This window comes from Elephas maximus, chromosome X (assembly GCF_024166365.1).
Source record: "Elephas maximus indicus isolate mEleMax1 chromosome X, mEleMax1 primary haplotype, whole genome shotgun sequence".
Taxonomy (NCBI): Eukaryota; Metazoa; Chordata; class Mammalia; order Proboscidea; family Elephantidae; genus Elephas; species Elephas maximus.
This window is the reverse complement of record NC_064846.1, coordinates 173795667-173811812: the sequence shown is the minus strand read 5'-3', so window position 1 is coordinate 173811812 and position 16146 is coordinate 173795667. Positions and strand designations below refer to the sequence as shown.

Genomic DNA, 16146 nt, shown 5'->3' with positions numbered 1-16146 from the left:
AGGTTAATAATAACAGTGTCAACTAAGTTGAGATAAGGCGTTTGCCAGGAGGAAGGGAGGCAGCTGACTCATATTCGGAAACGTGTAAGCGAAGGAGCCAATGGAAGTCCTTTTCCAGTGGTGGACCTTTCCTGATGATTTGAGATGCCCCATGGACGTCCATAGACAGAGCTTAGCTTGCCCATCGATTGGACCTGCGATCTCTCCGGAAATAAAAACTGGGCATTTATTAGCATTTAAATCTCACAAAGAGGGAGCAAAAACAGAGAAAAGAACCAGTGTGTAGCAGTAAGTGTTCCGATCATGCAACATTTCAAAATCAGACTGGACAAAGGCAGCCCACAGGTGGTATGTGGCCAGGAATTATGTTTAGTTTTTGATACCATGTTGGACCCAAAGCATTTTTTTTTAAGTGCACTTTGGTTTACAGAACAAACTAGCTTCTCATTAAACAGTACACGTATTGTTTTGTGACATTGGTTGCCAATCCAATGACATGTCAACACAGTCCCATCTAGACCCCTTGGGTTCCCTATTAACAGCTTTGCTGTCCCCTCCTGCCTTCCTGCCTTCTCGTCCGTGTCCCTGGGCTGGTGTGCCCCTTTCATCTCGTTTTGGTTTACGGGCCTCTCTAATTGTTGGCTGAAGGGTGAGCGTCAGGAGTGACTTCAGTATTGAATTAAAAGGGTGTCCAGGGGCCATACTCTCAGGATTTCTCCAGCCTTTGTCAGGTCAGTAAGTCTGGTCCCAAAACTTTTTTTTTTATTATTAAATTAATGGCAGTCGAATTTTTCGTACAAACCTGCGTATCTAGCTGCTGTTTATGAATCAGGAGGTTCTGCAAGAAAGGGGGTAAGCTCTTGATGGAAACCCACCCCCCACTTCCTACTCACTCTTGTACCTGGGCCCCCCACACCTCATGTCCAGCCTTTGTCATCACGGGGGTCTTTGATCCTCATTAGAGTTTGATGAGTGAGGAAAATTGGCAAAAAGAGGGGGGTCAGGCCCTGAGTGGCACAGATGGCTTTCCCTCAGCTACTTGCCAAAAGGTTGGTGGTTCAAATGCTGCAATACAGAACAAAGACCTGGTGATCTCTGTCCATAAAGATTACAGCCAAGGAAACCCTATGGAGGAGTTCTACCGTGTAACACATGGGTTCATCACGAGGAGTTGGAGTGGACTCGATCTCTGTGGGTGGTTTGTTCTTTTTTGTTGTTATCGTCGTCTTTTTTGAAGGAAAGATCTTTGCTGTCCATGGAGAAGAAAGTATTTGTTTTAGAAACAAACACACAAGAAAGAGAATAGAATTCTTGTCCCAAAGGCTTCCTAGACAATGTCTCTTTGGAGCACATACTGTCTTAGGGGTTGAGTTGGGTGAATGCTCGCTTTTGAAAGACCTGGGCAGAGGAGGAGCGTCTCAGATAGATGGGGGAACAAGCAAACAGAACGGGGAGTCCTTCATCTCTCTCTCTCATGTCCTTCGCAGGAAGATGGGGAGGCTTCTCCTCCTGCTATTGTTTTTCTGCGAAATCCAGAGCTGCCCAGCCTCAAGGCCAAACTTCGTGCTGGTGATGGCGGATGACCTTGGCATCGGAGACCCCGGGTGCTATGGAAACAAAACTCTCAGGTTGGCTGACACGCTGCTGCGTGAACACCAGATCTGTGCTTAGGCAACAGTCCACAGCGATGGTTAACCCACGTCCACAGATCCTGCAGAAACGTTTGAAATCCTCAAATGACGCAACTCTCTTGTGTGACTTTATATGTTGTCATGGTTGTTGTGTGCCATCAACTTGGTTCTGATTCACAGCGACCCCATGTGACAGGGCAGAACTGCCTTAGAGGGTTTCCAAGGCTGTGATCTTTATGGAAGCAGATCACCAGGCCTTTCTTGCACTGGGTGGGTTCAAATTACCGATCTTCCCAGCTTTACCACTATGTATGACTTTATAGATGCATTTTCTAGTGCCATCATACTAACCAGTTAACCAGTTGCTATGCGTTTGACCACGACTCAAGGCGACCAACCCCTTGTGTGTCAGAGCAGAGCTGTGCCCCATCGGTCTTTCAATGGCTGATTTTTCAGAAGTAGATCCCCAGACCTTTCTTCTGAGGCACCTCTGGGTGGACTCGACTTGCCTGCCTCTTGGTTAGCAGCCGAGTGCGTTAACCACCTGCATCACCCAGGGACTCCATAGATATATATAGAAATTGTGGAGAGAGGTGTGAATGTACCTGTTTGAAGGCATGTAGTAAGCTATAGGAACCCAGGGAGATCACTATAAAGGTATAATAAATTTTTTTGTGGCTTATGGCTCCTGCACTGCTTTTGACACATTCATTTCTTTCCTGTTGTTCACCTCTTATACTCTTTTTTTTTTAAGCTTTTTTTATAATTTTCTTTTTTTTTAATTGCTGCAAAAATATAGATAACACAGCATTTGCCAATTGAACTCTTTGTACAATTTAGTGAGACAGACCAATTACATCTGTCATAGTGTATAACCATTACCCATATCCATTGCCAAATTTTCCATCCCATGCACAGAGTCTGCCGCCTGGGTTGGTTCCAGCTCGTCCTGAGCCTGCCTCACCCAGCTTGTCAATCATTCTCCCCTCTGTTCCCCTCCTGCCCTTCTGCCCAGTCCATGCTCAGATTATCAGTCACCCTGGCAGACAGATGGGGACAGATGCCGTGTTTTACACTACCTTACCTTTCAAGGGGCCAGGCGCCATTACAGTGGTAGGGAAACCAGAATGAAAAGAAGACTTAAAGGCATTGGACGCTTGGGTCTACATGTTCTTGGCATTGAATACGGCTTTTTATTTTAAACACATACACTTATCTATGACATATGTTAGATTTTCTTTTTAATTGTGCTGAAAATATGCACAACAAAACATACACCAATCCAACAATTCCTACACGTACAACTCACCGGCATTGATTGCATTATTCAAGTTGTGCAACCATTCTCACTCTCCCTCTCCACATTATGCCACCACCATTAGACACCTGTTAGATTTGGGAACTATACACAGAGATTTAGATTGGCACTCGGTGTTCTCTTAAAATTTTAGTTTATTATGTGTCTTTTCTAGCCTGCCTTTTGCCTCATTTTATAAAACATTTGAGTCTCACATTTAGACATTTGTGACATTGGCCATTATTACTAATTTATATTTTCTTATCAAGGTCATAATTTCTATTATTTTCTTCATTTTTTAAAAATATTATAACCAATCCTAAAGTTTACTGAGATCATAGGTAACTGTTCCTACTATGGGGTCATAATTAACATTTACAGTCACGTCTTTAAGGTTCAATTTCTACCAATTATCAAAAGAAAAAAATCTATGAAATTTCCAAGAAGACGTCATGGCAATATTTGTCGTAGGTCTGTCTTGTTTTCCACGTTATTTCCGAATTATATTTTTCACCTTATATTATAATATCCCAGCAAAAAGTAGCCAGATTTCTCAATGGGCCAATCTAGACCCTATAAGGTTTGAGTAAAATGCACAGTTTCTTCTAGGCATCTTGTAATTTAGAAGTAAAAACGAGGTGGAAGTATCAACAATTAAAATAAGTATGTGAACTAAATTAGTAGATGGCAGACTAGTTTGGCATTACAAGTGCAATTTGATACCATGCTCCTTCAGGCTGTGCATTATTGTGGGACCACACTGTACCACAACAATGAAAGAAACACACTGTCCTCCCCTCCCCAACACAGAGACAGCCATCTTAGAGGGGAGCACAATTAGCCATGCCATCACTTAACCCTGAGAAAGCTGCTGTAACAAAGAAGTATGCACTGCTGCCCAGCCCATAGAACAGCCCAGCCTCACACAAACCAGACAGGCCATTGGAGGTGTTCCTGGGAGAATTAGATCTACGCCAGGAACTGAAGGTGAAAGATGACCAACCACGCAGAGAGGCAGGGACCAGGGTTCCTGGTAGAGGATTTGGGGAGAGAGCTTGGTGTGGTCCAGAAACTGACAGGTGTTAATTCTGGAATGGCTTCCAGAGACACTGACAAATCCATTCACGGAAGAAAGACACCAGGGCTGCTTATCTCACGTAAAGAAATATTTTGGAAACAAGCCCTCAAATAACTGTTCATTAAGCATAGAAAACTATAAACCAACAAAAGGTGTGCATAACTCGTTAACTGTGGAGTTAATTCCGACTCATAGCGACGGAGTTTAGAATAGCTCCGTAGGGTTTCATAGGCTATAATCTTTATGAAAGGAGATTGCCAGGTCTTTTCTCCCGAGGAGCCACTGGAGGGTTCAAAATGCCGACCTTTTGGTTAGCAGCTGATCGTTTAATCACTGTGCCACCAGGGCTCCTACGTTGTGCGTAGTTTATAGTGTAGATATAGATATAGATATAGCCCACTGCTGTCGAGTCGATTCCAACTCAGCAACTCTATAGGACAGAGTAGAACTGCCCTATAGAGTTTCCAAAGAGTGCCTGGTGGATTCAAACTGCTGACCTTTCGATTAGCAGCCTTAGCTCTTAACCACTACGCCACCAGGGTTTCCAGATATAGATGTATATGTGTGTGTGTGGTCAGCAGTTCAAATCCGCCAGGCGCTCCTTGGAAACTCTATGGGGCAGTTCTACTCTGTCCTATAGGGTCGCTATGAGTCGGAATCGACTCAACGGCAGTGGGTTTGGTTTTTGGCTTATATCCCAGTAAAATATGCATATATATGTGTATGTGTATATGTATATATATATTTTTTTTTCAAAATAATGTTTTTGTTTGTTCTGGAGTATATCAACCCTTTTTATTTATTTTTATTTTTTTGCTGATCATTGGTAAAGGCTCATCACCAGAAAAATCAAACCAGTTGCCATTGAATTGACTCCAACTCATGGCAGCCCCATATGTGTAGAGTTGATCTCTGCTCCACAGGGTTTTCAATGGCTGAGTTTTTGGAAGTAGATCACCAGACCTTTCTTCCAAGGCACCTGTGTGAATTTGAACTGCCATCCTTTTGGTTAGCAGCCAAATGCTGTTTGCACCACCCAGGGACTCTATACCAAAAAAAACCCCAAAAAACCAAACCTGTTGCTGTCGCGTTGATTTTGACTCGTAGTGACCCTATAGGACAGAGTAGAAGTGCCCCATAGAGTTTCCAAGGAGCGCCTGGTGGATTCAAATTGCTGACCGTTTGGTTAGTAGCTATAGCACTAACCACTACACCATCAGGGTTTCCAGGGCCTCTGTGGGGTCCCGTTATTCCGTTCTCTCTGAGGCATGTGGAAATTAGGCAGGGGTTGAGGAGAGCTGGTTGAGGGCGGCCATGGGATGGGGAGGAGTAAAGGCTGATATCCCACCTCCCTCCTTGCAGGTGCCCAGCTCCAAGGTGTGGTTCTTCTCTGCTAACCCAGAGCTGGAGGAGACAGTAGCCCAGAGCCCCTTTGAGAGCATGAGTGGGCCCCCGGGGGAAGCTACCCCTGGGTCACTGGGCCCTCTCCATGGTTTTGATCTCGGTTCTACATTACCTCCCCTCCCTCTCACCTCTGATCCCTCCCTCACACCAGCACCCAGTTGCCATGGGTCATTGAGAACCGCAAAATGCAATAGGGAGACCATTGTTTTCAAGGTCTCTGTCTTAGTCCAGGTTCTCTAGAGGGACAAATCCAGTGAGATGTATATACACGTATATAGAGAGAGACAGAGAGAGAGATTTACTTCAAGGAAATGGCTCATGCAGTTGTGGGGGCTGGCAAGTCCCAAATCTGTGGGTCAGGTGGCAGACTGGAGGACTCTGCTGGCTCATGAGGTTGCATGGGCTGGTGAACCCAAAATCTGCAGGTCAGGTGGCAGTCTGGAGATTTTTGCAGGCTCATGTCCCAAGAAAGGAGCCCTGGTGGTGCAATGGTTAAGCACTTGGCTGGTAACCAAAGGGTCAGTGGTTCAAACCCACGCAGGGGCTCTGTGGGAGGAAAGACCTCATGATCTGCTCTCGTAAAGATTACAGCCAAGAAAACCATATGGGAAAGTTCTATTCTGTCACATGGAGTGACTGTAATTTGGAATTAACTTGACAGGACACAACAACATCAACAACAATGTCCCAAGAACTGGAGGTCAGGCAACAAGAAGAGCACAGGGTTGAGAGAGAGAGCAAGCTTTGCCAGAATATCCATTTATATTCAGGACTCAGGCACCACCCCTTAGGAAACTCTCCTTTCTACTATTTGCCTGCTCACATCAGATCACATCATGGAAGATGATTAGATTACATTACATTATAGAATATGATTACACTATCTTACGTTACATTATGGAACATGATTACATTACGTTATATTACATTACATCACATTGCATTACATTACATTACACTACATTACGGAAGAGCACCCGGTCCAGTGTCTGTCAAACCCCTGAGAACCATAGCCTAGCCAAGATGACACCTAACATGAACCATGCCAGTCTCCAACGATGACAGGGTCCTTTTTGTTCCAGGACTCCCAACATTGACCGGCTGGCCCAAGGGGGTGTGAAGCTCACCCAGCACTTGGCCGCATCACCCCTGTGCACACCGAGCAGGGCGGCCTTCATGACCGGCCGGTACCCCATCAGATCAGGTAACTCTGTCACCATTGCAGTTGCTCTCCCGTCCTGCTTGAGGCAAACTCCTGTGTTCTCCCACCTTAATGCTGGGTTTTCCTGCTGCAGGAATGGCGTCCTCATCCAGGATTGGTGTATATATCCTCACCGCCTCCTCTGGAGGGCTACCCACCAGTGAGATCACGTTCGCCAGGCTGCTGAAGAACCAGGGATACTCGACAGCTCTGATTGGTATGGGCGGCTGAGGAGGGGTGAGCAGGAGAGTGGGAGAGAGTATTGGGGTGGTCTGCTTAGCAATTGCATCCCCCCATATGCTTTGCACAGTGTTATATCCAGGAGAAAGGACTTCACTTCTAAATGAAAGAGGGAAGAGTTTATCTGGGTATTTGGATGTGTAGATACGTGCATTTATACACATGTATGTGTGTGTGTATGTGTGTAGATAGATAGGTAATTGACAACAGATAAAAGAGAAATAGATGAGGTAGATAATCAAGTTAGATGATTATGATGATGATGATAGACAGATAGATAGAAAACAGAAATAGATGAGAGATAAATAGGTGGATGGATGGGTGGATGGATGGATGGATGGATGGATGGATGGATGGATGGATGGATGGATGGATGGATGGATGGATGGATGGATGGATGAAAGGGAGTGAGGGAGGGAGGGAGGAAGGAGAGATGAGATAGATGATAAATAGATAGGTATAAGACAGAAATAAATGAGAGATAAATAGATACGTAGGTAGGTATCCCTGGTGGCTCAGTGGTTAAGAGGTCAGTTGCTAAACTGAAGGTCAGCAGTTTGAATCCACTCCTTGGAAACCCTACGTGGCAGCTCTACTCTGTCCTATAGGGTTGCTGTGAGTCAGAATCAGGTCGACGGCAGTGGGCTTGGTTTTGGTTAGGTAGGTAGATGGATGGATGTATGGATAGATGGGTAGATGAATTTGCTGTGTGAGTTAGATGATAGATCAGAGCTAGATGAGATAGATAACTAGATGATAAATAATAAATGAGAGAGAAACAGACACACAGAACATGCAAATCTATGTATTCACGCCAAGCTGTTGATAAAAATTTCCATTTTACATTTCCATACTAAAATCGAGACAGAATTTTGCTCGACTGGCACTCGTGTTGACATCACCCCATTGATAGTGTTGATGTGTACTTCCCAATTGCTTGACACAGCCCAGGTCTAAGCAATTCCTTGGATGGATCCTAGAAAGTCTCCTAGGAGCAAAATGACCCTTCTTTTTCCTCTCGCATCTTGGTATCAAACCATCATCTTTTTTTTTTTTTTAAGTGCTCACAAATTTAGTGGTCCGATTAACATTTTATAAGAAATTTTCATAGGTGTTTAAAATAATTGCTGGATTATTGAGCATGGTTTCCTTCTGCCTCAGGGGTAGTTTCTTTGAGTAAGGACTCATTTTAACTCCCAACATTCAAGGATGAAAATTAAGTTGGTTATAAAAATTCAGTGTTGAGGAAGTGTCACAGAAAAGCGTCTATACCAGAAAAAAAAAAAAATGCTAGCAGTTTTTTATGTAGTTTGCTTTCCTGCCTATTAAATAGGTTAGTTCTCTTCTTACTTATTTATTTTTTTACCTTTTTTGCAGTCACTAACTTAGCTCTTGTATTCTGGTAGAAGAGCCAAAACCCTAGTGTTTGTGGCAAAGCAAGGGTAAACAGTAGGTAGCTATAATTGCAAAGCCTTGGTTGATGAAATACGCAGAAGGGTGTTATTTTTTAGTGTGTGTGACTTAGAAGCTGATGTTAAAATCGGGGTGTCTGTTGGAGCCCTGGCAGCTCAACGGCTAAGAGTTCGGCTGCTGACCAAAAGGTAGGCAGTTTGAATCCACCAGCTGCTCCTTGGAAACCCTATGGGGAAGCTCTACTCTGTCCTATAGAGTCACTGAGTCGGAATCAACTCGATCGCAGTGGGTTTGGTTTTCCGGTATTGGGATTATGGAGTCCTTGGGTGGTGTAACTATGCTCCTAAAGGCTGGAGGTCCAAACCCACTCAGCAGCACCACCTAAGAAAGGCCTGGAGATCTACTTCCATAAGAATTACCATCAAGAAAACCCTGTGGAGCTCAGTTCTACCCTGTCACACAGGGCATCACCATGAGTTGGAATTAACTTGACGGCAGCAGGTTTGGTTTTTTGGTTTTTGGTGGCACGAACAGTTAATAGGCTTCACTGCTAAGTGAAAGGTTGGTGATTCAAGTCCACCTAGAGGAGCCTTGGAAGAAAGACCTGGCAATCCGGTTTGAAATTTTCAGCCATCGGAAATCTCATGGAGCTCAGCTCTACCCTGACACATGTGGGGTCACCTCGACAGCATTGATCTGAAGGCAACTGGTTTTAGTAGGATTATCTGCTGTAATTGCCTCATAAGCCAAAAAACCTGTTGCTGTCGAGTCAATTCCTACTCATAATGACCTTATAGGACAGAGTAGAACTGCCCCATAGGGTTTCCAAGGAGTGCCTGGTGGATTTGAACTGCTGACCTTTTGGTTAGCAGCCAAACTCTTAACCACTACACCACCGGGGCTCCCAAATTTGCCCCATAGGAACCTCATTTTTCACTACTCTTATACTTACCCTTGCACTTGGCTGCTTATGGAAAGGTTGGTGGTTCTAGTCCACCCAGAGGCTCCTGGTGAGAAAACCAAAACACCCAAACCCATTGCTGTTGAGTCAGTTCTGACTCGTAGCCACCCTACAGGACAGAGTAGAACTGCCGCATAGAGTTTCCAAGGAGTGGCTGGTGGATTCAAACTGCGGACCTTTTGGTTAGCTCCCGAGCTCTTAACCACTGCACCACCAGGGCTCCCCTGGGAACAAAGTCCTGGCGACCTGCTTCCGAAAAACCAGCCAATGAACAGCCCATAGAGCACAGTTCTACTCTGACACACATGAGGTCGCCATGCATCAGGATAGACTGGTGTTTCTGGGAAGAGATTCAAGGTCTCGTCTGTTTGTCTTCTCAGGGAAGTGGCACCTGGGGTCAAACTGTAACAGCAAATCCGACTTCTGCCACCACCCTCTCAGCCACGGCTTCGATTACTTCTATGGGCTCACGTTGACCAACCTCAGAGACTGCAAGCCCGGGGCCGGCAGCGTATTTACCACTGGCATCCAGCTGGTGGCCTTCATACCACTGCAGGTCATCGGGGTGGCACTGCTCACGCTGGCCGTACTCAACTGTGTGAGGCTGCTGTGTGTGCCTCACGCCATCTTCCTCTGCCTGCTCCTCCTGGCCGCCACCATTCTGGGCCTTCTGCTCTGTTTCCTTCATTACTTCCGACCCTTCAACTGCTTCTTGATGCGGAACCATGAGGTCACCCAGCAGCCCTTGTCCTATGACAACCTCACGCAGAGGCTGACGGCTGAGGCGGTCCAGTTCATCCAGCGGTGGGTATCGCCTCTTGGCTGGCATTTTCCTCCATGTTGTTGCTATTGTTGGCTGCTGTGGGCTGGGCCCCTGATTCATGGTGACCCCGTGGAATGAAATGCAGGCCGGTTGTGCGTCAACTCCGTGATCGGTTTAGGGATCAGACCATTGTGATCCGCAGGGTTTTCTTTGGCTGATTTTCAGAAGCAAATCGCATGGCTTTTCTTCTGAGACATCTTGGGGTGGGTTCGAACTTCCAACTTTAGCTAGTATAGTTGAGTGCTTAACCATTTGTACAACCTAGGGACTCCTTATAAGGAAGGTAACCCAAAACCAAACTTGCTTCCATCAAGTCAATTCTGACTCACAATTACTTTATAGGACAGGGTAGTACTGCCCTGTAGGGTTTTCAATGCTGAAATCTTTACAGAAATAGGGCCACATCTTTCTCCTGTGGAGCCGCTGATGAGTTCGAACTGCCATCCTTTCAGTTAGCAGCCGAGAGCTCAACCACCGCACCACCAGGGTAGAGGTAATGTTTTACAGTTGCCATCAAGTTGACTCCAACTCGTGGCAACCCTGTGTATGTCAGAGTATTTCGCTGATTTTTCAGTAGATCACTGGGGCTTTTCTTCAAGGCGCCTCTGGGTGCACTCGAACCTCAAGTCTTTTGGTTCGCACCCGAGTGCGTTAACTGTTCGTGCCCGCCAGCAACTCCAGTGGCAGAGACAGCACTGTATAATTTACATTTTTATTTTGGGATTAAATGTGTCATCCCAGTGCTGGTACCAATTTCCGGTTCTGCAAGCAAAGACTAACAGAATCTCAGCGGACTTACAGGTGAACGTTTATTTCTTGCCCGTGCTGATTGGCAGATACTCCCAGGAAGCTCTCCTCCACATGGAGACTCAGGGATCCAGGCTGCTAAGATCTCATGGCTCCATCTTCTCAACACATGGCCTCCACAGTTGCAACCACATGGGAGAAAGAGTTGGTGGGTGCCCCAGGGATGTTTTCTTACCTTATTACGGGAGTGACACATACCACTTTAGCTCAGGAGTCTTCAGGTAGAACAAGTTCAGTATCCCCAACCTGACTTGTGCTGGAGCTAAATACAGTCTCCCTAGGGCCACTATGAGTCAGAATCGACAACTCAGCAGGAGGTATTTTTTTTTTTTTTTAGGTGTCCAGAGGTCCCTAGGTGCCACAAACTATTCGACTTCAACTACAAATCAAAAAGTTGGTGGTTCAAACCTGTCCAGTGGTACTGCCACAGAACAGTCCTGGCAATCTCCTTCTGTAAAGATTACAACTAAGAAAACCCTACGGAGCTGAGTTCTACTCTATAACACATGGGTTCTCCATGAGCTGGAGTTGACTCAGTAGCATCGGGTTTTTTTGTTTTTTGTTTTTTTTTATGGGCCCAGTAAGAAGAAAATTAAACAAGTCTAGATGAATACCTAGCATCCTCTATCACAAGCAGTAGGAGCCCTGGTGGCACAATGGTTAGGCACTCAGCTGCTAACAGAAAGGTCAGCAGCTGAAACCCCCCAGCCATTCCACAGGAGAAAATACCTGGAGATCTGTTCCTATAAAGATTTACAGCCTTGGAAACCCTATGGGGCAGTTCTGCTCTATTCTATAGGGTCGCTATGAGTCAGAATCCACTGGAAGCCACACAACACACAGACACACCACAAGCAGGCTTTCCGATTGGTTTTGAAGCTGAGGAATACTTGAAATGAAATTTTCTTAGAAGCTAAATATGTTAAGCGGGATGAACGTCTCGGCGTGTGGGTGGACCTGGAACAGAGGGCTGCATTTGGAAATGACAGACATTTAGTCAAACCCTACGGGAACCTGGGAACAGCTGGAGAGAAAGGGCAGACTCAGTGAGAAAAGGATAAAAGAACTTAGGGGCACACCCATAGGGAGTCAAGCCTCGAGACCGGTTAATATTTAACATACACTGCTAAATTTAAGAGGCAGGCTCACAAGGGAAAATAAAAACAACATGATCCTCTGGTTTTTACAAAAGGGTTATTAATTTTTTTATTGGTGCTGTAGGTGAAAGTTTATAGCTCAAGCTGATTTCTCATACAAAACTTAAACACACATTGTTAGGTGACCCTAGTTGCTCTCCCTATAATGTGAAAGCACACTCCTCCTTTCCACCCCAGATTTCCCATGTCCATTCAACCAGCTTCTGTCCCTCTCTGCCTTCTCATCTCGCCTCCAGACAGGAGCTGCCCATTTGGTCTTGGGTATCTACCTTGAACTAAGAAGCACCAAGTATTATTTTATGTTTTATAGTCCAGTGTATTCTTTGTCTGAAGAGTTGGCTTTGCGAATGGTTTTAATTCTGGGTTAACAAGAGGGTCCGGGGGCCGTGTCTTCTGGGGTTTCTCAAGTCTCGGTCAGACCATTAAGTCTGGTCTTCAAAAGGATTATTTGATATTAAGAATTTATGGGAGGAGTTTAAAGGAATTGGGAGAATTTTATGGAGAAATGAAGCATAAGGGCCTAATTCACTAAAAAATTTTGAATATTCGAAGGATTATTTTAAAGTGTATGTTGACCAATGTTTTAATATTTTTAACCAGAGGAGAATAGAATCAGAGAAAAATAGATATGAATATTTTGGTTGTATATGAAAATATGTATATTTTTATTTCCAAAGTGATAAATGATTTAAATTGATTTCTGTCTTAGTCATCTAGTGCTGCCACAACAGAAATACCGTAAGTGGGTGGCTTTAACAAGCAGAAATTTGTTTTCTGACAGTTTAGGAGGCTGGAAGTCCAATTTCAGGGTGCCAGTTTGAGGGGAAGGCTCTCTCGCTGTTTGCTCTGGGGGAAGGCCCTTGTCAGCTTTTGTTCCTGGGTTCCTCGGTGATCTCCAAGTGGCATCTATCTTTCCCCATCTCTGGTGACTTAATCTGCTCCTTTTATATCTCAGAAGAGATTGAAGACACAGCCTACGCTCACACAGTCTCACTAACATAACAAAGAAAATCCATTCCCAAATGGGATCCTAACCCCAGGTATACCCATTGCCATCCACAGCAACCCTATAGTACAGAGTAGAACTGCCCCATAGGGTTTCCAAGGAGCAGCTGGTGGATTCGAACTGCTGACCTTTTGGTTAGCCACTGTAGCTCTTAACCACTGCGCCACCAGGGCTCCACCACAGGTATAGGGGTTAGGATTTTATAGCACCTCGTTTTAGGAGGCACAATTTAATCCATAACAATTTCCAAAGGAGGTTACTCATGGTAGCCCCATACACAACAGAAGAAAACACTGTCCAGACCTGTGCCAGACCCATGACTGATTGCAGATCAGACCCCTGTGATCCATAGGGTTTTCATTGGCTGATTTCAGATGGAGATCACCAGGCCTTTCTTCCTAGTCTTAGTCTGGAAGCTCTGCTGAAAGCTGATTAGCGTCACAGCAACACACCATCCCCTACCGACGGATAGGTGTTGGCTGCTCATGAGGTACATCGGCCCGGGATGGAACCCAGATATCCCGCATGGAAGGCGAGAATTCTGCCACTGACCACCAACGGCAGGCCAACTCATTTAAGCCAAAACTCTACAACAGTCTGTTGATCAGATTTACTAAAACCCCTGAACATTCTCACATCACTTACAGATCTACCAGCAATCTCTCAAAACCACATGCCACTACCTACCTACCATCTAGTAAGCTCCGACTCACGGCGACCCCATGTGTGTCAGAGCAGAACTGTGCTTGACAAGGTTTTCAGTGGCTGAGTTTTCAAAAGCAGATCACCAGGCCTTTCTTCCGAGGTGCCTCTGAGAGGACTTGAACCTCCAGCCATTTGGTCAGCATCAAACGTGTGAACCGTTTGTACCGCTTGGGTACTCCAGAAACGCAGGCAAAGGAGATTAATATAACATCCATTATACATGTCAGGGTTCAGAAGTAACACTCAGCTTACAGGGTGAATCACTTTTTATAGCATGTTATATTTTGACAGAAATGATTTAATTTAGTGAATGTATGAATATTCATATGATTACAAGGCTTTTTACTGGATTCCTCAGCATATGGGTTTGGGAGGGGAGCAAAACTAATCTGATTATCATAAGTATTGAAGCCCAACTAGTCCATCTTAATTATATTAAGGGTTCTTCAGTTTTCTCCCCCAACTAGAGATTTAAGGTGCTCTACGAACTTCTTCATTACAAATAACTTTTTTCACCAACAAAAATGGCAACTATACATGTGGACCTCGCCAGATGAAACACACAGGAATCAAATTGACTACATCTGTGGAAAGAGACGATGGAAGAGCTCAATATCATCAGTCAGAACAAGGCCAGGGGCCGACTGCGGATCAGACCATCAATTGCTCAGATACAAGTTCAAGCTGAAGCTGAAGAAGATTAGAACAAGTCCAGGAGAACCAAAGTATGACCTTGAGTATATCCCACCCGAATTTAGAGACCATCTCAAGAATAGACCTCTTTAAAGTGTTGAAAAGCAAAGATGTCACCTTGAGGACTAAGGTGCACCTGACCCAAGCCATAGTGTTTTCAATAACCTTATATGCATGTGAAAGCTGGTCCACAAATAAGGAAGACCGAAGAAGAATAGATGCATTTGAATTGCGGTGTTGGCGAAGAGTATTGAATATACCATGGACTGCCAAAAGAACGAACAAATCTGTCTTGGAAGAAGTACAACCAGAATGCTCCTTAGAAGCAAGGATGGCGAGACTACATCTCACATACTTTGTATATGTTATCAGGAAGGATCAATCCCTGGAGAAGGACATCATGCTTGGTAAAGTAGAGGGTCAGGTAAAAAGATGAAGAACCTCAACAACATGGATTGACACAGTGGCTGCAACGATGAGTTCAAGCATAGCAACAATTGTGAGGATGACACAGGACCAGGCCGTGTTTCGTTCTGTTGTGCATAGGGTCGCTATGAGTCGGAAGTGACTCGACAGCACCTAACAACCAAAGCAACACTGTAGGTGAGGGTTATGTTTATTGAGTTATAACCAGAGGACTTTTTTTTTTTCCTACAAAATAGACAATTCTAACATTAATGATGTCCCTGGGTGGCACAAAAGGTTAACTCACTCACTGCTAACTGAAAGATTGGAGGTGCCTTGGAAGAAAGGCCTGGTGATTGGCTTCACAAAAATCATCCATAGAAAACCCTACAGAGCGCAGTTCTACTCTGACACACAAGGGGGCACCATGAGTCGGAATAGACTCGACAGTGCTGGGTTTGATGTTAATGCTTACTGTCCCCGTTGGGATAATGCGTTGTCAATATCAGTGAAGACACTAGTGTTTGTGTACCGTGGTGCCATGCACAAAAGTTTCGGGTACACATTACCCAGAGATACAGAAATGTCCAGCATCTAGGAAGATTTATGCTTGGGTAAAACTATCCTCCTGTGTTATGTTACATAATCTGGTTAGCGGAACGTGGCTTCCACCGAGAGCACTGCCTGGCTACGCTGGCAAAGATTCATCACAAGGGTGATGCCACCATGTTGATAAAACATTTCTTTCCCAAGACCTGAAGACACATTTGTATGCATTATCTCGTTAATCACAGTGTCCTGAATAATTTAGGCAGGCCTCACCACTTTTGTGAGAGATGCATCTACGTTAGTCAGAAGCAGAGCCATGAACGTCTCATCAAAGCGACGGCAGTGTTCCCAAAATGTCTTCACGTGCTTGTGAATTCAGACTCTCTCATTTATTATGAGCAGTGCCTTATTTAGATGGATTAACATACTAAAATAAAAATGTATGTATGTGTATATATATATATGTATTCCGTATACAAAGCTCCCCCTCAGTTGATACACTGAAGGCACTGGGCTTTAAACCCTTATTTCTAAAATGTACGTTCTTGCTGTACACTGTGTTGCTGAAATGACTTCTACTCAGGGCTTGGCTCCTGAGATGCCAGCTTGAGATGTTGAGATGCAGATTGTTGTTGTCGGTTCCGTCTCATGGACTCCGACTCACGGCGACCCCACGTGTGCAGAGTAGAGCTGCCCTCCACAGGGTTTTCGCGGCTGTGGCCTTTTGGAAGCAGATTGCCAGGCTTGTCTTCTGAGGCACCTCTGGGTGGGTTCAC

The 16146-nt window shown here is 44.9% G+C and overlaps 1 protein-coding gene across 10 annotated transcripts in view; it reads left to right on the top strand.

Moving 5' to 3' along the window:
- STS (steroid sulfatase) overlaps positions 1-16146 on the top strand; it is a 303712-nt gene that overhangs the window by 71513 nt on the left and 216053 nt on the right. For all 10 annotated transcript variants that reach the window (XR_007515874.1, XR_007515873.1, XM_049872292.1 and 7 more), the window contains 4 exons: positions 1488-1628; positions 6493-6614; positions 6706-6828; positions 9606-10029. Coding sequence is in view for 8 of the 10 variants with exons in the window: in XM_049872292.1 (XP_049728249.1) it covers positions 1488-1628; positions 6493-6614; positions 6706-6828; positions 9606-10029 (810 nt within the window). In the remaining 2 variants the exon portion in view is untranslated. The remainder of the gene's footprint in view (positions 1-1487; positions 1629-6492; positions 6615-6705; positions 6829-9605; positions 10030-16146) is intronic.